This window comes from Sphaerodactylus townsendi, linkage group LG03, assembly GCF_021028975.2.
Source record: "Sphaerodactylus townsendi isolate TG3544 linkage group LG03, MPM_Stown_v2.3, whole genome shotgun sequence".
Lineage (NCBI taxonomy): Eukaryota > Metazoa > Chordata > Lepidosauria > Squamata > Sphaerodactylidae > Sphaerodactylus > Sphaerodactylus townsendi.
Window position 1 is genome coordinate 72778338 of NC_059427.1, and position 25262 is coordinate 72803599.

At 43.3% G+C, this 25262-nt stretch overlaps 2 protein-coding genes across 2 annotated transcripts; both read right to left on the reverse strand.

Moving 5' to 3' along the window:
- Positions 1-3149: 3149 nt before the first annotated feature.
- On the reverse strand, positions 3150-12975 carry DOK3 (docking protein 3). Its single transcript, XM_048491900.1, has 5 exons — positions 12919-12975; positions 9981-10265; positions 6760-6850; positions 5373-5545; positions 3150-4270 (listed from the first exon to the last, which is right to left on the reverse strand). Exons 1-5 carry the CDS (start codon positions 12973-12975, stop codon positions 3467-3469), a joined length of 1410 nt encoding a protein of 469 aa, XP_048347857.1. The 3' UTR covers positions 3150-3466.
- On the reverse strand, positions 12631-25231 carry DDX41 (DEAD-box helicase 41). The gene is made up of 17 exons (XM_048491899.1): positions 25178-25231; positions 24885-25022; positions 23419-23578; positions 23261-23335; positions 22952-23012; positions 22105-22241; positions 21130-21202; positions 20372-20525; positions 20107-20243; positions 18382-18544; positions 17169-17300; positions 16469-16540; positions 16123-16219; positions 15185-15334; positions 14856-14927; positions 14407-14517; positions 12631-14001 (listed from the first exon to the last, which is right to left on the reverse strand). Exons 1-17 carry the CDS (start codon positions 25199-25201, stop codon positions 13865-13867), a joined length of 1893 nt encoding a protein of 630 aa, XP_048347856.1. The 5' UTR covers positions 25202-25231; the 3' UTR covers positions 12631-13864.
- Between the last annotated feature and the right edge of the window lie 31 nt (positions 25232-25262).

The window sequence follows — 25262 nt, forward strand, 5'->3', positions numbered from 1 at the left end:
ACAGTGGCGTGGCGCCAATGGGGCTATTGGGCAGGGAGGTTGCTTTAGTAACCCCTTCTCGGCACTCAGAAAAAATTAGTAACCACTTCTAGAGAAGTGGTGAGAACTGGTTGGATCCCACCTCTGGGCAGAGCCTACAAACAGCAGCACACACAAGATGGGGAGAAGCTCACCTCCTGCCTTCCTCAGCAACTCAGGTAGAATCAGTAGGCCCAGTTCTTCAGGCGTCAGTGATTACTGGGGGAATTAGATTTGTGCTGAATATTACCCTAAAATGCAAGTAGCTTATGTCTCCCTTCTGTCAGCTGCAGCCAAGTCAAATCTATGTTTATTGTACCTAGTGTAAGGGATTGGAAGCCAGTCCCTCTGCTGGATAAAACTGATACTACATTCAGTACATCATACATTCCACCCCCCACTCCCTGTACTTATTTTTCATCAGTATTTGAATGAAAAGCATCTTGCAAATACAAATATGTTACTAGCATTGAATTGTTACTGATCAGAGTCCAGAAAGGCTGCAACAACTAGGCTACCCCCATTGTTCAGACCAGGATAGAAGTCTGAGCGGCTCTCACTCTCCTGTTTCATGCAATGCACACATTTATCCAATCTGATGTTGTATGATCGATTCTTGAGGAAAAGCTTCCCCTAGAACCTCTGGATGAGGCTACTGCATTGGCAGTGCTAGGCCTGTCATCCTTTTGACTGAGGCCTGGAATTGTTTACAGCAAGCTGCCTTCTGCTTCTATTCAAAGAGCACATCTGGATTTGCTTAGTGAAATGAAGCAGGAAGTGGCTCCGTTATTATTCTCAGATGGCGCCAAAGGGAAATCCCTCTTCCACCCCATGTGTTCAGTGCAGCCGCCTGTTAACAAAGCCGCCTCATTGTGAAAGAGACCCCCTTTATTGTAGAGCTGCCAGATGGCTTATGTTTTGAGATCCAGTTCATGTTTCAGAATGCCACAGGTCCATATTTTAAGCAAATCCAAATCATTTCATGACAAACATTAGATATGTGAATTTCGAAACAAAAAAATCTTGTATACATTTGGACTCTCTAGAAATGTGACAGAGCTATTGCTACAATTTTTTTATTAAGTGCCTTTTTCGTCCCACTGTCTGCATCCACCCCCCAACCCTGTTAGCTATGATGGACACATATATACACTGTCAACTGGGGACACCACTTCACACATTTTATGTATTGGGCAATGATCTCTGAAAATTTATGTGAGGCTCCATATGAATCACTGGGTTAATTCCAGTGCAAGTCCCATGGAGCCCCACTGAAGGAGATGAAGCAACTTCACCCCCTTCTGCCTCTTCAGGGCAGCTCCCAATTCATGTGACTATTCATTTAAGAAAGTCCTGTGAGCTTCTGGGGGTTGGAAAGGAGACTGCGAAGGGGGTGGGGGGTGGGGGAGATCCACAACCATCAACATCTTCTGACAGACCTTTTAATTCAAACAACTGTAATTAAACATAAAACACAACTGTAAACCACAATCCCACTTTCACAAAGAGCTCTTTTCAGTAAGCACCAGACAATGAAATGTAACTGTCTTTCATTGTGCTCTGCACAATTTCTGCATTTCCCATTGGAACTAGACACTATTTTACCCTGGGCCCGACACAAAGGTACTTCCTGGAATGCACACCCTGCTTACCCATTAGATGAGTTAATGCTGCATAAAAATGTTGACCCATTGGCTCCATAAAGCTCTGGAATCTATTCTGTTTAAAATATTAACATCTCACCCTCTCCAGGAAAGTGTGTGCAAGATGGTATGTAATTTATTTATTTTATTGATGCACCCTTTCCCAATAAATCAGGGTTAGGGCAGTTGATCATTTGTGCGCTGTTGTAAGGAGGGGTAGCTATTTCCATTTAATTGTAAAGAGTCAGTCCCACAGTGTAAATAGTGGAATGACAGACAACACAGCTAGAGTCTAGTTTCCAAATCTAGCTGTGCTGTCTGTCATTCCACTATTTAAACTGAATAACTGACTCTTTACAATAAATAGGACTTAGTTAACCTCTTTACAACAGCACACAATCCAGCTGCAGCTACAACATTTGGTATATAACAGCAATTCACACCTGATAGCGTTTGCTGCTGAGTGGCCAGTGTTTCTCTCTATCTAGATCAGGGGTCGGCAACCTTTACCACCCAAAGAGCCATTTGGACCCTTTTCCATGGCCCTGACAATCTACTGAGCCAGAGAGGTGGCTCCACATGGAGCTGCCTCCAGTTCAGCCCCTCCACTCACCTTTCCTTCCAGTGCTGGAAGGCAGAGGTGCAGGCCAGGGAAACCCCCTTTGCCCAATGGAGCAGGCAGCCGTTTGCTCTGTTGGGAAGAGGGGGGATGGCGGCTGTGGGGATGGCAGAGGGGGGGATGACGGCTCCTCTGGAGTGACACGCCCACTCTACCCTCCAACCTCCAGGGGTTGGAGTGCAGCGTGGGCGTGTCCCTCCAGCCCTCCAGAGCAGCGCTGGAAGGAGAGGTGAGTGGAGGGGACACGAAAAGCAGCGTCCTCACGCACAGAGACCCCTCCACTCACCTTTCCTTCCAGCACTGTTCTGGAGGGCTGGAGGGACACGCCCTCCAACCTCTACAGTATAAGGCTGAAAGAGCCACAGTATAAGGCTGAAAGAGCCGCATGTGGCTCCAGAGCCGCAGGTTGCAGACCTCTGATCTAGACAGAATATTTGCTGAAACAAGCTAGCAACTGATCTAACATAAGGGGTATATTGCCCTCTAGTGGAAACAGCATATGGCAAATGCGCTGCTGTATCAAATAAACGATCTGCACCCAGTTAGGCTTGTAATAGATATCAGTATTATTTAATGGGGCAGCAACTCTCCAAGACAAAATTATTTCCCATTCCCTGCTACTCAAGATGCCGAAGACTGAACTCATGACATGTAAACACATAAATGCTTCCGTTGAGCTATCTCCCTCCTATATTGTATAAGCACACAGTGATGCAATGTACACATAACTACCCTGGAGTATGCCATGAAGAGGGCTCTTCAGCACCAAAGTAGATATATCTGACCAGACAATGAAAAAAGAAAGAGTAGACCCAAGCATTATTACACAACCCACTATTTCCCATATGGTGCACAGAATCAAGACCAAATCAACAGCATAAAAAATGTTTATTGAGACACAAAGTGGAAAAAACCCCAAACCAATGTACATCCGTCCCATTTCCCAGGGTCTTTCAAATCCCTTGATTGAGTTGAAAGAACAATCCCCGCTCCCATCTCTAACTATCCAAGAATAATTCAGTAGGAGAGAGGTTCTTTAGCCCACTTGTCTTCAAGCCACCACCTGTTCTAAAAGAGGCCAAAGACAGTTCCTGTCAAGACTTCAAGAACAATAACACACAGGAGAAAAAATGAATGAAAAAAATTCATGTCCTATAGGACAGGTCCCTTGCAGCTGAAGGATTCATTACAACTTGTCCGCAAGACTAGTATTCCTGCAGGATGCCTTCGGGACTCCTCCATCTCTGCTCAGCAAGGAGACCAATTTGTGCTTCAAACCACCATTTCCTCTAGCCTTGGGCTTAGCACTCACCAAGGCCTCCCCTTCAGCTTCACCTCTGCTCTCCATTGCCTGACAATGCAGCACGTGGTGGTACTGGCTTTCTGAGGAAGAATCAACCTCTGTACTGGAGCTCATGCCAGAATGACTACTTGGGCATGTTGTTGTTGCAGGACTGTTGCCATAGATAGGTGATGGATCATTGCTCCTATCCTCCAAAGAATCTCTGTAGAGGAGATGAGCACCTGGAGAGAAGATATGTTGTTCTCGAGAAGACAGGTTCTCATACAGATGATCTGAGAGCTGTTCTCCATGCTCTTTGGGTACCATCTCAGCCCAGGGCTGGAATAAATTCTTGCCAATAGAGGCATAGATGATGGGTGGCTCAGAAGTCTCCATTTCTGGAGAAACCGAGTGGCTATCCTTAACATGCATGACTGGGAAACCCATCTCCACTGGAGTTCCTGCATACAGTGATTGCATCTCCTCCAGGCTCTCTGTGGTGGTGAACCGTAAGCAGGCTCCCACTTTCTGCAGACAGTCATCAGCTGGGGAAATATGAGTTTTCTTTTCTGCTTCAAGAAGAGTGGCTTTTCGGTGATCAATGGCAGCTGAGACAACCCTGTAGATCTCTGCAGCCCGAATAGTGTTAAAAGTGAAGAGACCTTCTCCTGAATCACAGCGACGCCCTGCCTCAAAAGAAAATACAGCCTGGGGAGAGAGGGAAATAATGATTTTCAAAAAGATTATTATCTTACGTCAAGGGTTCTAATTGCTGGTCAACATGAAATCTCAGTGTAAATTTCTCCAGGAACATCTAAAAAAAAGTTTGGCAATCCCCATTCGTATCACAGACAGAAGAAACAGTTTAGATTTTATCTCAATGTAGCTGCCTTCTACTGATTCAGATCTCTGGTCCATCTGGACAGAGTTATTTATTTCTACAGAAAGCAGAGATCAGATCTGATATCCTTTGCATAGTCACCAAGCAACAGAAGTGGGGAGATATATTACCCACCAGCATTTGTCAAATGAATATATATATATATATATATTAATTCATAGGACTGTCATATATATATATATATATGTCTCTCTGTGTGTCTGTTTCTATGTGTTAAGTGCCGTCAAGTCACTTCTGAGCTATGCTGACCCAATGAACTTATATACAAGTGCCATCAAATTGCTTCCAACATATGACAATCCTAGAAATTTGTTAAACTTGGATCTTAATCTTAACTGAATTATACCTTTTGTTTTATAAACTTTTTGTTTTATAACTAAACTAATTGTTAAATTTCTACTCGACATTATCCTTTTCATAAATGAACTTTGACGCTGGAATGTATAACTGCTTATAGTTATGCCAATAAAGGTTTATTGTATTGTACTGAATTATATTCTCTGAGTGGGAAAAAAATTGAAAGGTGACCAGTTCAACTGACAGAGCAATCTAAATGCAGACCAAAGCAGATGTTGAAAACTTTAGCATAACACTTGCCCCAACAGCTGCCTGTGAATCCTTAAATAGGCACATTTCACCTAGCAAGTATCATCACCTCAGGTATAGAAAAGTTATATCCATTACCTGTCTACAAGATGGATTATATTTGCATACCCAGAGCCTGATAACAACTCCCACTGAGAACTGTGTAATCTCTGCTCACAGGTTGCAGGACAAGATGCCCTCTGTAGTTGTTACTACTCTTCACGTTACTCGGATAGGCGACTGATATCTTCTGCAACCTGAGCAGCTTACCTGGCCATCACTGGGGGTTCAGGCAGTAGCAAGGAGGAAGAAGAAGTCACATACCTTGTCCTGACCAAATCTACGGAGTAGAGCATAAGGCCAGGTATAGACAGTCTGTCCAGACTGGGAATCCTTCAGCTCCAGACATTCAGATAAAGCCATCAGCAGGTAGTTTCCTTTCAGGCAACACCTGGAAGAAGCTTCTGTATGCAACACTACAACTGGGAACTCACATGCTGTTGATAAAGATATCAAGTGTTATGGATTGTCCTGGCTTTCCCCTTGATTTTAAGCTACTCCAATGACGCTTACTCAGCTTTTAAAAAACAAAACAACTCTGCATCAATAAAAATTACATTTATCCAGATTGCTGAAGTTCGAGTGAGAAAACATGCATCGTTTGCTTAAGTAGTAAAATCTACTGTTATAGGTTGTAAAATGTATTCTGCTTCTGCAGACGAAGGGAGGAATATGCAGAGAGCTCTGAAGTCTCACTGGAAACCCCATTTTCAGAATTCTGAATTATTATTATTATTTGCTGTGCTTGTGCAGAATCCATGCAACTCTGGATATTTCTCACTTTCCAATTATTCTTTCAACAACATCCTCACTTCTCACTCTTCATCTTCTTTGTTCTTCTGGGATTTATCTCCAACCATGACTAGCGGTTACTAAATTGCGGTTACCATTGCAGCTTCTATCAAACTAAAACAAGATACCTTCAGGATCTGACCCATCAGACATTCCTTCCTTCTCTACAGAGCACACACTTCTCAAGACTTCTATTTATTTTGAGGAGAAAGTTGTATTTATTTTAGAGCCCCTCTGCTGAACAAGCATCCTCTATGTCTAACGTGTTATAGAGCAACCTTATGAATTCATAGCCCTTCCAAAGATTGCTACAATTTTAAGACACTCAGTTCTCCCAAAATAGCAAGTTTGTATCCATGTTGAAGTGTTTTGTCTCCAATTGCCCTTCCTGTTGAGGGTACGTCTCTACCATACAGACATATCCTAAAACCAAAATCTTCAAAGGCATGAACTACATTCTTGGGATATAACCATAACCTAAAGAGAGAAGGGTTGGGTAAGTCCCATTATCATAAACTTAACTTGGAAACATAGTTTAAAATCCTCAGCTCAGCTGTGGATTCACTGTGGAATAGGAGGGGAGATAGCTTAGCTAACTTGTAATCAAATTCTCAATTATTTTTATTGCCACGGAGATCACATTTGGATTTTTTGCCTCAGCAGAAATTATCTTGTGCCAGCTCTTATCAGAATATTGGCACCTTCATGACAATCCCAGCTAGAGCAAAGTTCCTCAGCAGTATTTTACTAGAATGGACCATGCATCACATCTAGCTAACCACTCAAGGGACTACTCTTGCACCCTTCAGGTTTTTGGTGCCAGTTTTTTCATCCTATCCACAGAATCTAGCATACGTACTTTCTTGCCAGGATGAGTAGATGACATTCTCTTCCATTGGAGGCTTTAGCTTGGGAGTATCTCCGACTGCGCTTGATGAAGCAGGCGTTCTCTGCATGCACCACAGCAAAAAGATAACAGCTTAAGGACAGCATTTCAGATATTATGAACAGTGTAGAAACAAAGAAGGCTATGGCTCTTTTTACTATACTTGATTATTCCTGACAACCTGAACTCTGGATGGTTTCCATGTACATAGATTCCCATCAACACAGGTTATTCGTGTTTCAACACAGCAAATCTATTTGCTCCAAAACCTGATTTCTATTAACCACTAAGGCCACTTATATCTCCCCAGCCTACTTCCCCCTTCCCTTGTGTCTCATAGCTATTAGAATGCAAGACTGTGAGGCGAGGACCTAATTAACTTGTTTTGTAAACAACCCGATAGGTGGCGTGTGAAAAAAACCCATTTGCCTGAAGGAGTCTCAGCCTCACTTCTAACATCTTTGAGGTCATAATCATTCCCTTCCTTTTTAAAAATCATGAATAGAAATATTACAGCAATAAAAAGCCCAAATAGTGAAATGTTCAGATTAATCATCCAATAATTGCATAATTGTTGCATACTCATAATTTAGCAGAATTAATCAAGACACAGAGAAGGTTACATTCACTTTAGAAAGCTCACAATTTCAATTTTTAAACCAAATCAACCCCCCAATTGTTTCGCACTCTTTCTTAACATTCATGAACCGTTATATTTTGTTTATACTTACAAGATCCCCAAAAATTTATAAGACAGTCTGTAATCCTGATCTTTGGATTGCCATTGTTTTGTGAGAGGAATCCTAGACCCGCTATCATGCATAACAATAGCTGTTCCTTCTCTTTAATGATTTACTGTGTCAGAAATATTAGCAAAGAGATTTGATTTTGAGATCCATAAGCAAATTCACTGAGGGTTTTGTTGAAGATACCCATGGTGACATAGATAAGAGTTTTACTGCTGGAAGTCATTAGCAATGACAAAAATCGGTCTTCTTTTCTCTCCAATGCATTTCCAAAATATTTCAGAAACTTAATAAATTTTAGTTATTTTTTACTATGAATGAAATAGCAACCATCTCTCAGAGCCAAATTAAGCTTCTAAATCTTTTCCTCGAATTTGAACATGATTAGAAGTTTCAGTTGCGGCTATCTCTAGCAGATTGTGATATATTTGTGATTCAGAATAGGGTATTTTTACTTTTATGATAGTTTCTATCTTAGTTAAGAATGTACCTTCTGTCATCCTAATCAATTTATTCAAGAAATAGTTTATTTAAAATTATGAGGGTTTTTATGGATTTTTATGGTTTTTATGTTGAAGTATATGTGACCTTTTCAGTCCATATTTTATATCGACATTTTTTATGTTGTGAGCCGCCCTGAGACCATAAAGGGAAGGGTGGCATAAAAGTTTAATAAAATAAATAAATAATGTATTTTTGAAGAGAAATATAATATTTAATTTGCCCATTGTTAAATCAGCTTCTAAATTTATATATTTCAAACATCTCCAAGTTAGTAAAATCCTCCTTCACAGCATACATCATAATATTTACATAAAAAATAAATGAAAATATGGGCAATGTGGCTTAACCTAAACTTTTAATGATTATCGGCACTAAGCTTTCATTAAAAAGAATGACTTTATTGTTTGGTTTCACCCATAAAATAGTACTTGATAGTACTTTCCTTCCATTTCTAGACATTAAATTAATTGCTATGGGAAAATAAAGTTTAACAGAGGGACTTTTCATGTGCAAAGATCAACACAATTTCTTCTCTAACTTGGCACCCAACAGCTCTGGGCAATCGGCAGTTTCTATTATTTTAATTATTAATGGGAATAAACAGAAGTGTCAGAACCACCTTGCAAAAAGGCTGCAACATTTTTCAGCTGGCATGTCTACTTACTTGCAAACAAGTCCCACTGAAATTACTTGGACTTTCTATTACAACCTATTCCTAAACCATAAATATGATTTTTGGATAGGTTGCAAATGACTTGTGAAAGGACAAGCAATTAAAAAAATTCTGACCCAGGGACCATGCACAGAGTTTGACTCCTGAATCAAAGCTTTCTTTTAAATGTTTTCCTACCTCTTTCCTACAGCTCAGCCTAGGCTGCATTATCCCTCCCAACTGCAGAGAGGTAACTACATTAGTCTGTTGCAGTAAAATAAAATAGAAGTCCAGTGACTCCTTAAAGGCTAACAACATTTGTTTCAGCATGAGCTGTTTTTGAATCAAAGCTCTCTTTATCAAATACTATGAAAGCATTAATGATTTCTTATTCATAGCATCTGACTCATAAAAGCTCATGCTGGCGTAAATGCTGTTAGTCTTTGAGATGCCTCTGGACTTCTTTTTAATGACCCAGTCCGTCCAGACTCAGCTGGCTTATTGATTTGTTAACAGTGTGTGCGCGGGGGGGGCGGGGGGGGCGAGGCAGCTAGGGCAAGAGAACTGTGGCACAGTGCTAGTGAGACAGGATTATGCGGACTGTTACACTCAGAATCTCCCCTGCCCCCTAACACAATTCCTAAAACACAAAACAAAATTGCACTGTAATTAAGTGTTGAGGAAATGCTAAGTCACTAGACTAGAGCAATCTGATCCAGGATCTCTCAGCAAAGCGATACAAATCTCCTAGGATGATTGAAACCCTGTGAGAGAAGCTGCTCAGCTAAATGTTGGCTCCTTTATCAGGTCCTATGTAGTTGACATATGGGCAAGCGGAATCTCTTGTGGTTCTGTGAGGCCCAGGAGCAGAGGTGGGATTCAACAGGTTCTCACAGGTTCCCGAAAGTAGGTTACTATTTATTTGTGTGTGCCGAGAGGGGGTTACTAATTGGTGATTTTGCCACGTGGTTTTTGCCTTAGTTACGCCCCTCCTCTCAGCAGTAGAGCGCAGAACTTGAAGCAGTCTAGCAGGAGGTGCACTGGCGTGTGTGGCAGCCTGCACCTGCGTGCATTCGTTTCCCACCCAAGGACCGGCGCAGTGGCTGCATCCTTGCCACAGCCCCTCCCAGGAATGCCACGCCCCTGGAATGCCCAGCCACGCCGCCGTCCTGCCCCGCCCAGCCCCATTGGCGCTATGCCAGTTTGAATCCCACCACCATGGGAACCTGTTACTAAAATTTTTGGATCCCACCACTGCCCAGGAGCAAAAGAAGACATTGCTGAGTCAGTACCTGAAAAGCCAGTTGGCAGACACATTTTATCCAGTCGTCTGGTTCATCTGCTGCCATAACGTAGTTGCGTGCCATCATGTGCAAATAGAAGGGTGCTGTGTCCTTGGGTGAGCTGTGTTCACCAGCCCGTTCCACAGAGACACAGTCTGAGAGGCGAATCACTTTGCATTCACTCTTGCGCAGGGTTGCCTTCTCTGCTCCTTCACGTGTTTCAAAGCACTCGAGCCGCGCAACCCCAGAGGGACTATCAGCAAAGAGCTGGGCCCACACTTTCTTCCAAATCTTCTGTGAGAGGGGTGAAGGGGAACAGCATGGAGTCAGGGTTGACATGAATCTGGATAACTTGCAGACTTCTTAGGGGAATATAAGCAATAGCAGCACTGCTGGAAATAGAGCAACTGGAAAAATCATTTACTCAGAAATTAGCTAGTTATCCAAGCAGAAGTATAACCATCCTGATCTGGGAAGAAGCCAATGGGACAGTTCAGCCCCAGAAAACCTGGGAGTCACCATATAGGTTTTGGGATTACACCAAGGTCCTTTTAAGACTGTTCTCAAATAAAAGAAGCAAAGCAATTGATCTATTCAAATGCATTCCAGTTTCACAACTTTGAAGTCCACTTGAGTTCTACAAATGGAGCCACCCAATTGCTGAATGTGATCAGTAGGGACCAATTCCAACATAATCAATTACAAGATTTTTTTTAAAAAGCTATTATCAACAGAGGAGGCGACATTGCCTTTTTCAAAAGAAGATCAATCTTATATTGGGATGCAGCATCAATGACATGAGTTGGATAGGAGCAATGACAACCCTTCCACTAATTTCTGGTACAGCTCCCTCAATGAGAAGCTGGTCCTAAAGGGATAAATTTGGGGTTCAGAAAGTGAGAAAGGCTAGCTGACCACTAAAAACAACAGCAGCCCACGGCAAATCCCACCCAGTTTGTGAATCCTCACTCACCACAGTGTGGCATTTGGATTTCTTTGGCAGGTACAAATGAAAGGAGAAATATCCACTTTATATTTTTTTATTAGGACTGACCGAAAGAAATCAAAAAATGTGCAAGCTTTTGATTTCACCAGGCTGAATGGTACAACATAAGACAGAATAAACAACTGGCAGTTATAAGAGACAAGAATATGGACAATTTTTCTGAAAGACTGGAAATCCTTTGCGGACTCCTTATTGAAAACATATACAAACAGAGAAATGTCAGCAGGACTCGAGACTTAAATGAAAACAGCATATTGGATTAAGACAACTTTACAGGGACTGAAAGTTTTTAAAATGTAGTTATTAATTATAAGCACGGAGTTAGATTTATGCTAGGATCCTTAGTGAGGTAGCTGGAAGTCACCATATATGTGTGTAGGTATTTCTGTATGTGTTTTTTTCTTTTCACAGTATTATTATTATAGGGGAGGGGGGACTAGATCGAGATCTTTTATTTATCTTTCTATGTATGTGCTACTTAGATGTGCAAAATAAATAAAATTTTTCACAAAAAAATTTATTCAGAAGAATGGCCAGCAACTAAGAGGTTCACTACAGAATAAAGCTACTTTCGTACGACAGATCTGCTGAGCAGCCCACAACAATCAAGACAGCAGATTGGCAATATATGCTGATCATTTTGCAGCCTAATGTATAACATTTATATCGCTTTAATTCTTTATTTGGCAAAAACCAACTTACAGGCAGATATGGAAAAGGATTTTTTATAATCAGTCCCTCACATGAAGTAGCAGAGCAGCTAAAAGAACAAGCTGTGAGACTGAAATCTGTTTAGATTTCATTTCACTGAGTGGCTTTGCCAATATAGAGATAAAAATACTGGCCTACTTTATGGGGTTACAGCAAGGATTTAAAGAGATAACTAAGTGATCATATATATTTCTTTCTTTGATGGAAGAGGCTCTGCCTTTGTGAGAAAAGGGAGGGATGATTGTGCCTGCTTTTCCTCTTCACTGTAGTTATCTATGTTTTGTGGCTTTTTGAACCCCCACTCCCCAAACCTTAGCATCGCCTTTTTAGTGTTCACAGCTGCTGCTGGCCTTTTGCTCACACAGCTACAGGATCCGGCCCGGTGTAAACAGAGCTATTTGTACATTTGCAATGCGCCATACAGTATTAATGCAAGGCTGTACATCCTCAAATTGTAAGAGTGCCATTCGGGCATGACTGTTATAAGTTTACATTTGCTGGCTCAGATCTAAGGCAGGTGACTGAAAATGAGAGCCACTGAACCATTTCTTCTCGCATCAGACATCCGTTCCATATGGACAGGCACCACGCAGAGCTCTTGTCCCACACACAATTCTACTGTTGGGGAGTCTGAGACTTGAGCATAGCTAAACGGCACCTGCAACACAACGGACAAGCAAGAAGAGATACCCGAGCCACCAACTCGCTGGCTTAAGAAATAGGACATGGCAGACTCGGCTAAGCACGCTCCTTGCTGCCAATACCAAAATGCCTGTTGCTGTCCTTCAGTTTTTCCACACCTTCAGAAACACCAGACTTCAGTGTTTGCACATTACACTGCATAGTGTTACAGGGCCAGGCACCATACATCTTCATAAATATTGTATACCACTCGCACAACATATGCATTCTTAGGAAATACCTCTGAATTCATACATTTTGTCATTTTAATATGTTACTGCTTTATTTATGGTCGATGATTACAGAATGTTTGGTTGCAAACAAACAAAAATCCAGTCATCTGAAAAAAGGGGTGGGTGGAAAACAAACACAAAACCATGACTGCTTCTATCGGCTCCAACTGCGACTCATATGCTAAAACCATAAACACATATTTGTTAGAACTAGGATACTATAAAGATACTACTCTCCTGAATATGAAGAGACTCACCAAAGCCACTGGATTTCTTACTGACATTCCTTCCCCACCCTCCACACACCCCTATTTACCTTTCCAAATTTGAGATGTTGGACATATAGGATCCCATCCTTCACAGGACACTCCATGGGGCAGGCTCCCAACAGGCAGCAGCCCAAAGAAGCAGAGGCTGCTGCAGACAGCAAGCTGTTGTGGCTGCCACAGGGATGAGTCAGTATATATGATAGCACTGGTGACTTCCTCCCTCTGCTAACTTCCTCTTTGTGGGCCTTCGTGTAAAAAGGGAGCCATTGCAGGCTGAAGAGTCCCAGGAGACGCTCACTCCCAGGAGACTTACTGAGCAAGTCTTCCTTTTTTTACATAACGAGCAACAGAGAGGGGGCCACAGAACACACAGAAACGGTGGCAGAAAACAGCCAGGTGGTGCCATGAAGAGAAGGGCTACATTTCTCAGTAGAGAAAGTGTACGTAAACTTACGAAACTGCTGTTGGCGTCAGATAATAAAGCAGAAGTCTACTCACTCAGACCCTGCCTCCCTTCCTCCATGTCATGGTCACTTGGTAAGGGGCACAATGCTTGCACAATGCCAACGTGACAACAGTCACTGATGTGACAGGCTATTGCAGCATTCTCCTGTTGTTTTCTGGATAAGGGTGCTAAACAGTTTAGGAAGATGAAAGTTGTGAAAAGAGAATAGGACAACACCTGCTCATATATACCTACCACCAGGTGTGGCCAAAGCAAAACGCTGCAGAATAGTAAAACACAGCACCCAGTGGTGCCATTTGTGACCTATGGACTTGAGACACAGGACGATGATTGCGCCCTGCACTTAATCTCAACACAGAATCAGGAACTGCTTACAAAAAGGAGGAGGTCCCATCATGACCTTTCCCACTCCAACTGGCAACCTCCTCCCTAGTAAGCTACGCCAGATGGGGAATTCGAGCAAAGTTGCCCATCCAAGAATAAGGAAGTTCTTCTGTTTGGCTGTGGCTGACCAAAGGAAAGAACACTCAGAAGTCCATGGAGCTGTGTGCCAGGTAATCCTTGCGTCCAATGTTGCTGACTTGCTTGGTCTGCATGGCTTCCAGCTTGGGGCAGTCTGTGATACGATGGCCCAAGCCCCCACAGAAGGCACAGCCCCGCTCTCCTGGAAGACGAAAAAATACAGTAAGGTGAACTTTTGCTCCTCAGCTTGGGCATAAGGAAAGCAGGTTCCAGGTGGGGAAGGGTCCAGAGGGATGCCTACAGCAAAAGGCAAGAAGCACTCTCCTCCATGCTGCATGGAAGTAGACCATGCAATCTGCAACAAATGGAAATATATCTGGGTCTAGACCCATTTGATGGTCTGCTAGGAAGCCCTTCTTGAAGGTCGCTAACCAGACAAGACCTTCCAAAACTGCTGATGGGTTATGACAAGAACTGAAAGAAGTGAAAGGAAGTTTCTGCTCATTCCAAGCTGCATATGAGATGCCTCTTCTGGAAAGCCCCGAACCTTCTCTATAATGTCAGACAAGACTGTTGTTCTCTGCCCAGCTCCCTATGAGCTACTTACCTCCAATATCCAACATGGATTCATCTCCACAATGCAGCACCTGCAGCACAGGTGGAACCTTTTGCTTGGCCTCCAGGAGCAGTGCCTTCAGGTCCATAAGCACAGATTCATCTGGGGACCAAGAGAGAAGTTAGAACATGTACAGGCCAGCTTCTCAAAAAGAATATAATGGACTTTGGTTACAGCAAGTGGGAGACTGTGGAGAACCAAGAAGCCACCTTGATTTTTTTTAAAGGGCCCTCCAAAAGATCCATGACACCCACATCCTGGCCCTTGCAGTTTATTATTTTTAGCAGTCACTCAAAAGAGAGAATGGCTTTGCCGGAATCCTTGGCAATTGCTGTCCAAGCAACCAGGTCTGAACCCAGCAAGCACAGGGTACAAACTCTATGTCCCTTACACTCCCCCTCAAGGCCAAACTTCTGTCATAGCCCCTCTCAGACTCTCACCACAGGCTTTGTTGATGAAGGTAGTGGCAATGCCAGTATTTCCAGAGCGGCCTGTTCTTCCAATTCGATGAACTGCAAAAACAATATTGACATACAAATCAGTCAGCAACCTTATGGAGGAAGAAGCTGTCCTCTGTCATATTTTTCAAAGTCCAGCAATTCTGATTTAGTCAAGGACTTACAGGAATATACATTCACATGCTATACAGCTGGCCCCCAAGACTTATGGAAATAAGCCTTTTCCACTCACTCCACTCCCTCTTACTAGAATCACTAAGTGCATGTACAGCTAGGAAACTGAAAATTCTACTGCCAAGTTAGCCCCATACCATAATTTTCAATCTCCTCAGGCATGTCGTAGTTGATGACGTGCTGGATGGCTGGAAAATCCAAGCCTTTGGAGGCAACATCAGTGGCAACCAGAACATCCTTCTTGCCATCCCGGAAGGCCTCAATGGCCTTAGTCCTTTCCTCTTGGTCTACAAGAAGAAACACAAAGAGCTGGCAGCAGAAGAATGCTTCTCTCCCCACACAAACCTTATAGACCAAGGAAAACAAGACTTTCTGTTCAAACACTCTGCAAAGAATTATACACGACCCCCAGACAAAAACCCATGGTCCCCACAGACACACAGATAAAGTCTCAGAATAAATAGCCCCACAGGCCTTTCAACCCTGATAGTGACAACTTTTACAGAAATGTGTGTTTGTAAACCTGTCTGTGGGCTATTGTTCCCTGAAAAATCTCCCCTTAGTTGGTTTAAAAACCAAATGAAGGAAGGAGTTGATTCCCAGTGAATATGGGTCATGCAACCATATATATAATTTTTAAAAGCACAAACTCCAACTGCATTTTTGGCACATGAATTGAAAGTTGCACTGATAGGCCACCACTTTCATTACTGTAAAATTAGTTTAAAATATTTGTAGGGCATGAACGGAGGACAAGACCTTCAGGCCTTCTGTCAGCCCTGGTTGTCTAATCTATGGCCTCTGTCACACTTTGTACATGTCAATGTCATAAGCTCTTAGAAGTCTTACATTATCAATTTGGAATTAGGCACCTTTCAGTTTCACTTATGAGCACAATACAATAATGAAACGGGAAGGAGAAATACAAAGTCTAGCCATAGTAAGACAGGAGCTCTATTACAGACCAAATTAGTTCTTCTGCTTCTGCAAATTGTTACACAGAGTCACATGTTTGTGACCACTACTCACTCTCAGCAAATAAAAGGAATATATTCAATGCAAGACTGTTACTGACCTTTGCCACCATGTATGGCCACAGCTTCCACTCCTTTCAGTAGTAAGTATTCATGGATTGCATCTACATCAGCTTTCTTCTCAGCAAAGATCAGAACCTGCCAAAGAAAACAAACTGTTCCAGTGTTCCAATTGATGCTCCAAAGGATCCTGCTTCAATCCCTCAGTCTATACAGTGTTCACCCTCCTTAATCATGGCACCAGAATGCAATGCAAAATGCCAGAACAAGCCCTTCGCAGCTTCTTGCAGAAGCTTCTGCTTCAAAAGAAAATCAAATGATTCAGCTGCCAGAGGAATGAAAGAGCAAGATTAAAAGATAATGGACTTAGGTTAACATGGCACTTACTGGTGGTGGGGTCTTTTGTAGACACTCAAGCAGGTACACCATCTTGGCCTCCTCCTTCACATACTCTACTTCCTAATAAGAGAGGAATTGAAATAGTGTCACAAGGCAACTATTTTTTCAGTGTGACAGAAGAGTCAATACTGATGACATCATAAAACAATTGATCAGGAAGACAGACTTGGTTTCAAATCCCTCAGCCACCAGGAAGTTATGATCAAATTATAATCCTCAGACTAACTTGCCTTGTAGGATCATTATGAGAATGAGGCTGGATTCACATATTTCTGAATACTGCACTGCTGTGCTACTGGAATAATTTACTTTCTGACTGTACTGTCCACACACAGGAGGTGTACAATAATCCAACAAAAGAGCAATATCTATCAAATGTGGATCTTACCTAAGTTATATAAAAATTCTGAAAAGCAGATGTAAGAAGTGGTGGTGGTGGTGGTGGAAAGTGCCATCAAGTTGCAGCCAACTTACGGTGATTCAATAGGGTTTTCATGGCCAGGTATGTTCTTGGCTGCCACTGCCTGGCTCTCTATACTGACCCTGGATTTCCTTAATGGTCTCCCATCCAAATATTCACCAGGGATGACCCTGCTTAGCTTATGAGTTCTGATGAGATCATACTACAGATAAAAACATGGTAAGCATTGGGGTCATCTAACAATTTAAGAAATAAAAGACAACATACCTGTATGACATCCAAGCTGGCAGCTCCTGCCCGCCCCACGTTGATTGTGATAGGCTTCACAAGGGCACTCTTGGCAAAATTCTGGATCTTCTTGGGCATGGTGGCACTGAAGAGAAGAGTCTGTCTCTGACCCTAAGGGAAGAAAGGGTCAGAGGAGAACAGCTTTCGATACTGCCATCTCCAGGAATCCTGCTTGAAAATTATTACTGGAATTACCAAGAAATGGGTCTCTGAACCTAGACTGGTAAGATACTTGCCATATAAACAGGACTGTGGGTATTCTGAAAGACTGAATAAGACTGAAAGGTTTCTCATTAGGCACAAAATTCAAAATCCTTTCAAAAAGCAAGTGCCCAGTCCTCATGACTGTAAAGACAGGAGGATCACAAAATCTGAGAAGCCAGGAAAGGCGGGGAAAAAGTAGTATTTCCAGTAGTTGAGGAGGCTTTGAGCCTTACATAGCCCCTTACCCTTCCCAGCAGACACACAATAAAATATGCAAATCTATGCAAAGACTGCTCAATTATTTTATTTATTTATTTATTTATTTTATTAGGCTTTTATACCGCCCCATCCCCGAAGGGCTCTGTACATAATATACAGTGGTCATACTATCAGCTTTTCTTGAAAGAAAATGTGGATCACTTTAGAGCAGAATATAAAGGACTCTGTGTATGACGAAGCCAATTAGGTGTGCAGCAACAAGTAGAAGGGCTCATATGGAAAGTTATTTTTGAAACATCACATTTTGTGACCACATAAGCAAATACTGGGCCTCAGTCAGTACTTAACCTAAAAGGGTTATGTAAAGCCTCAAACATGCCTGGAAATCCCACCACATAACCTGAACACCTTTCCTGTAATCCCAGTTGCTGACTGTAGTACCTTAACGGTAAAGGAGAAGCTACTATTGCTACTTCACATGTTTCAGGGTGGACCCCTGCCTGTGAAAACAAGTTGCAAGGCACAGCCCTAAGGAGCTCCCACTCCAATTAAGTCCCATCCACAGCATTCACCGGTAGGCTTTCATCTGGCAGGGGGTATGTGGCTGCTGCAAGAGAGCCAAAAGCAAACACACAAATGTGGTCTGCCCAAGAGAGAGAAGTTAGCATGCCTCTGGCACCAGGACGCAGACATGACTCAGAAAGGAGCCTCACATAAATTCTGAATTCATTCCAATAAAGTCTGGAGTACACGCTGCCCTGCCTGGTACCTTGAAGTAGGAGAAGATGGTACGGATATCTCCTTCAAAGCCCATGTCAATCATCCTGTCAGCTTCATCCAGGGCCAGGTAACGGCAGACATCCAGGCTGACCATTTTCTTTTGCAAGAGATCCATCAGGCGACCTGGTGTTGCCACCATCATGTGAACACCGCTGAAGGAACAGAAGTCAAAGAACTCTGTGTAAGACCAAGCCAAACACTCTCTCTCCACACTGTGTTACAAGACCCAAGGCAGATGAAGTGAGCTCTATGTGGGCTGGATGAGTGTGTATCTTTAAGAGGGTGGGGGATGGGGAGGTTTTATGAAGGATGGTTTTATGATTGTATTTTATGGTGTTTTGAGATTGTACCCAACTAAGGAACTTTGGCGATGGCTGCAAAATAAACAAACAGTAAATAAATAAATAAAGTTACAGAGGTAGCAGTTTAAACAGAGGAGAAGTCCTGGAAACATTATTTTTTTTATGTCTGGAAGCCAAATACTCTTTCTCCAATTTGTATTCACAAGACCTGTGTCAGACAAGGATTCAGAATGGATCACTTAATCTTAATTAGATATTATTTATACACTTTTTCCCCCTGAAAAAGTACAATTCCCACTCTGTTCACCTGACAGCCAGTTGTAGTGTAGGGATTACAGTGTCAGGCTAGGCTTTCAGAGACCTGGATTCAGATCTCTACTGTGTTATGAAACTTGCTATGTAAGCTTGGGCCAGTTGGCTCTTTTTCAGCCTAACTTTAAGGTACTTAAAGGGTTGTTGTAAGGATGTGGGGAGAAAGGAGGAATATCAGAATATCAGAATCATCACTTTTTAGTTTCTTGAAAGTGGGATACAAATATACTAGAAAGTTGTCAAGAAAGAAAATAGAACGTCTCTGTTTGGTGAGTTAAGGAACCCTAGAGGGGGTAGTGAGTTGTGCTGGAAAGAGTCACATGAACACATAGTTCAAGAACAGATGTACATTAATCCCTGCCCCAAACATCTGTATCCCACTGTGTCCTCACCAACTGCTAAAACAGGACATAATTTAATCTGTATAAGGGATGTGAATACAGTCCATAGGCTATCTATACCCATTGCTTTACCACAGAGACAGAAATCTGGATGGAAATGTGTTCACATGTCCAGTAGGCGGGTTAGATCAAAAACCTTTCTGAAAGGGATAGTCTGGAAGTGCATTGCCTATTCCAGTTGCAAGGTCTTGAAAATAAGCAACAGTTATGGCACTATGACTGGAATAGAGGATAAGCAATTTACAAGATAGGAAGATGCATGCACACCTTACTTTCTTAACACTCGCCTTAGAGAGGAGGAGCAACGAGGGCTGGGCATCCAGATATTGCCACACAGTTATCTGGGCGGAGATGAATAGCCCAAGCCAAAAAAAAAAAAGCCAAAAAACATTTCGACTTTTGGCTCTTCCCTGCTGCCTCTGAAGCCCCAGCAGCCTTTAGAGGCATTGGGGCAGCCAGAAGAGCTATGTGCAGGGGTTGGCTCTGCAGCTTGGGTTCAGCTTTAACCCCCACCCCAAAGGAAAAAACTGAAAAAGCAGGCAAGGGGATTTAGCTTATTTTGGCTTTTTCAAAGAATTCCTGGTCATTTAAAGCCGAACCTGAAAAATATCATTTAAAAAATGTTGCACACCCCCTAGGAGTAGCTGCTAATTCCAACCCTACTTTAGATGCTTATCCCAGACGTCAATGCCAGCTTACTGTTTGATGGTCTCCATCTGCTCCTTGACAGACATGCCTCCAATGCACAGGGCACAGCGCAGGGCAGGCATCCCATCCTCATGCAGCAGCCGACAGTAGTACTCCAGGATACCATGAGTCTGGCGAGCCAATTCCCTCTGCAGAGACAGTAGCCTATTGGACACCCCTCACTTGTACCATTCCCCCCTTTTTTGCTTTTGCTTTGATTATTCTTCCCCATCTGCCCAAGATCAGTTAAACCCACAGCAGGGATCAGGCAACTTACTGAGGGACAGATGATAAGCCCATAAGGCCCTTCTCTCTTTGAGAATGGCAGCCTCTTCTCCTGCTCCAGACAGAACATGATAACAGGGAGGGTAAACACCAGAGTCTTGCCAGAGCCAGTGAATGCAATGCCGATCATGTCTCTGCCAGAAAGACTACAAAGAAAATAAAGGAGTGAGTCAGTAAAACCATTTAGTCTAGATTAGAAGGTGGGTGCAAGGGAGAGGGGAAGGTGATGGGTAGTAAATGTGTAAGGCATGGAGATTAACGAACTTGTGCCAGTTCAAAACTGCAACATTTGGCCCTAAAAACATGATCCAAGCAGAGAGACCAATGACCATGAATTGCAGACGGTAGCAACAGTAAGAATCTGAACTTTCATTTGAGAGACAGTAGATTTTTAGTCTTAAAGTCAACAATGCTACGAAGTCTGAAAATACAGAGCATTTTAAAAACTACAAGGGGTCTGCATGAGTATTCCACGAGTCAGAATGGGGACGCTCTCTTCAACCAGCAAAAGGTCCAGACCTCCTTTGTGCCCCTTCTTCTTGTGCTTCTATCCCCCGTCTTTTACTTCCCACGCTGTAATGAGTGACTCCCACACAACTAACAGTGCAAATCAGACTGATCTTCTTAACTGTAATATATTTGGGCAGGGTGGAGAAAACATGCAAGTAGTATAAAATTCCACCCTCCTTGCATAGCCACAGCAGTGGCCCATTACAATCAGAAAGTCTGAAGAAAGACTGCAGCACTCACATAGTGGGGATACCCTGGATCTGGATGGGGGTTGGCTGCTGGATCCCCTTTTTCTTGAGGCCTCGCAGGATTGCTGTGGGTAGAATAAAGGAGGATTGCTAAAGGAAGATGGACAAAATCAGATGCCTAGCACAAAAATACAAAGATTTCAGGTACTTCTCATGCTGCTTTTTGTACTCAGCTACACAGACCCAAGTACAAAACACGCACACAATCAGATCATATACAATATGACCACATGCAATTATTACTGGCTGCTTTCCCTGCCAAATTCAGTAAAACCTTAGCTATCTGGAACTTCAGTATCTAGAAAACTCAGCTAACCAACATCAATTAAGAGGGCAAGTTTTCCTGGTCCAGGATCACCATATGCATGGGACTCTGGGAACATGCATGCCTTGCTTCCATTTCTCCAATTAGCTGTTTGATGTCTTCAGGTGGTGCAAGCCTTCTGACAGCCAGCACTGACAGCCAGCCTCATTCTTGAAGAAATGCTGGCCTACTTATTTGGCCGGATGCACCAGACAGCTCAGGTGAAGTGTAACAGACCCACCATGCACGGAGGCTGCTGCCATACATTCGCAAGGGTGTGGGGTCCAGTAGTCATAGTCCTCCAGGTAGGGGGTAGAACAGAACAATATGCTCAATTATCTGGCACTTTTGATTAACTAGCAAAATCCATATAGGAAAGCTTTTACTTTATATGTAAGAAGCAGCAGCAAACTGTGCCCATACCAGCAACCATTTAAAAAAGGGGTGGTGATAGCTTGCAATAACAAGCTTTTGCTGTTTCAATCTAATGTATTCCATGCGTATTATGTATTCTACACGCATATCCAAGTACAAAGGTAGCTTGAGAAGCAGCCCCTAGAACATTCTGGCTGGAAAGAACGAAAAACCAGGAGCCTGTAGCTCCAAACTCATGCATGTAAAAAGAAATCCCTCACAGATGGGATTACTCATGCAGCCACCTACCTGGTGGGAATTTCATTTCTTTAAAGCTCTTGAGTGGGGGTGGAATGCCTTCTCCCTCCACCAGGATGTGGTATTTCTTACGCACACGATCGTGTCGTGCTTCTGACATACCCAGGATATATCGGGGAGCCTTCCAGCTGGTAAGAGAATACAGAGAAATGACAGCAAGGACACCAGGATGAAGCCACTTCCACTGAAGAAGTTTGGCAGGAAATCAAATACAGTCACCAGCCAGAAACAGCTGTGTTTATGCTGAGCCTTCCTTTCACAGGATCTCTCAAAGAAAAATCTTAATATCCTTTTTCTCTTCTCCCCCACTTTGGTCCCTTCAACATCCAGCCTGATGAAAGTTCAGGAGAATTTGAAAGCTTGCTATCATTGTGTTACCTTGGTTGATTTTAATAAAAGATATTACATTTGTTTGGAAGCTGGATTTTGCTTAGGAACAAAATAGCTGTGTAGGTGCAATCACTGTCTAATGATGGTATTACATCTGCACAGTTTCCCAGTGAATCAATTGTTCTGGTTGACATTTACAAATAAAGTATCAGAACTGTTATCCATAGCAGCCTTGACTTCCCCCCATCCCCCCAAATCCCTCTACTTTTTCCACTACAAACTCTTCAAGGCAACTAACCCAAACCATCCTGGCCTGTCTCTAGCTCAATCCTCAAGTCAAATGGCTCCAAAGAACAATGCAGGGATTCATAGCTTACAGATCAATCCACACCTCGCTGCCTTTGATCACAGATCTCACCAAGAACAAGTGTTCCCACCGCACATCTCCAGAGAACTTTGAACAGGCTGACATATCTGTAAACTTGCATTAACAATGCATGTGATCTACCTGGTTTTAATAGGATCATCGTATGTGATGCCCTTTGCCATTTCCTTCACAGACATCAGCGCTACAAAACAGAAAGACATTAGTATCAATTTAAGCCCTTTATGAGGCCAGAGCAGCAGCAGCCAGAGCAAAAAAAAAAAGGCAGGCAAAAAGACACATAAGGGATTCCTCCACCATATCTGTGATAACACTAAGAGCTGTGAAGCACTGGGATCCACCACAAAGTTTACACTTAAAGTGATGACATGCAGCCTCCTTCCTGCCTAGTACCAATGGACCCTAGTAAAAGAATATTTCATTGAAACTCACCCCGCCCTTCCGCCACACTCTCCAAGATCTTCTCTTCTTCCTTCAGCTGCTTCTCTTTAGCTGACTCTTTTCGTGCTGGAAAAATTATAGAGCAGTCAGTTATGCCCTTCTAGAGCCTCTTCCCCACCTATGGACCAACCCAAGTGTGCTTGCTCCACCTTCTGCCTTTTCCTTGAGATGCTGGTGCTGGTCCAGAAGGCTGACATTTGATTGTGGACCCAGAGGAATGTCATCTTCATCTCCATGATATTCGCTGCCACTGTCCCTTTGTTCTTCCTCCAATGCCCCCTTGCGGCGCATCTGTAGTCGCTTTTGCAGCTGAGTATATGTAAGAGATATACAGTCCAAAGTTTAGACTGGAACAAAAGAAGACTGCTATTCTATCTGCAGAACATTCTGGCATAGACATCATCATTCCAAGGGGAAGGCTAGATTTTTGTAACACACTGGTTTGCTGGATTGTTGCTTGTAGTTATAGTCTAGCAGGTTTATTTATTGTTTGAATTCTTCCACTGCATTCTTCCATTTGGTTGGGTTATACATCAATATACCCCAGCACTACCCGAATTATACAACTATTTCCTTATGCAGTGTCAAAATTAGATGAGAAGAGCTATCTTGCACACCTCAGTAGCTGGCCTGTGAAATTAGGCACTAAAATCAAATGCAAGTCACGAGAGAAAAGCAAAGCCAATGGACAGTGTCACCTCTGTTCTCCCCAGTAAATGAGGAGAAATACCAATAGGGGCCGCTCTACAAATTGGTAACTTCTTTCCAATCCACCACTATTCCTTTTTCAACATAAGATGACAGGAGATTTGAGAGTTCATCCGCCATTTCCTGGACCATCTTTGTTCTAGAATGCTCTGTTTGGGTGCCAATACCTTGGGCACAAAACTAGGTAGACACCAGGACCCAGTGGCGTAGTGCCAATGGAGCCAGGCAGGGCACGAAGCCCTGGGCATGTGCCCTGTGCAGGGACGTGGCAGTGGTGTGGGCAGTGGTGGGATCCAAAAATTTTAATAACAGGTTCTGATGGTGGTGGGATTCAAACAGTGGCGCCGCCGCACACACGCACCTCCAGTCCCTATTGGGCAGGGAGGTTGCTTTAGTAACCCCTTCTCGTCACTCAGAAAAAATTAGTAACCACTTCTGGAGAAGTGGTGAGAACTGGTTGGCTCCCACCTCTGGGTGTGGGGTGCACGTGTGCCCCGGGGACAGTTTCCCCTTACTCTGCCCTTGCCAGGACCTGAACAGAGCATTCTAGAACAAAGATGATCCAGGAAATGGCGGATGAATTCTCAAATCTCCTGTCATCTTTAAGCTGAAAAAGGTATAGTTGGCCTAGAGTTCGGGGCCAGAAACAAGAACATTAGTGGTCTTAGAACTGAAGCTGCACTGCTTCGGAGTAAGCTCTGCATCTACTCAGTGACTCGAAAATCCACAGGGAGAGTCTTACTGGTTGTAACAAAGTTCGACTGCCCGTCGCCTCCTCTCCCACAGGTGTTTGTCAGCAACGCTCACAGGTATTTGCTGCCCTCGAGCGCGCGCGCACGCACACACACACACACACTCTCACTCTACGGAGCGGAAAGGGGAACCCCCGCAACTCCAGCCTATTTACCATCTGCTGCTTGCGCTCCTTAACGGGCACGTAGGGCACATAGTCTTCGTCGTCATCCTCCTCCTCCTCCTCCACCTCGTCTTGCTCCTCTTCCTCTCCGGATAGGCCCGACGAGTCCGATTCCATCTCGCGCTGTCTCTGCGGACATTTTCAAAAGTCAGTTACTTACTACGACGAAGTTTCCTTTCCCGAAAGAAGCGGGACGGACGGGCGCGTGGGGGGAGCGGGGAAATGGACCCCACTCTCGGGGTTCGAGGACCTGAGAGGGGAAATTCTGTCACATTCAGACGTACCTTCCTACTACTTCCGGTATCCATGTTTTAAACACTGCACGCTTACGAGGCGTCTCCGCGCGAGACGACGTGAACGTAGCCAATA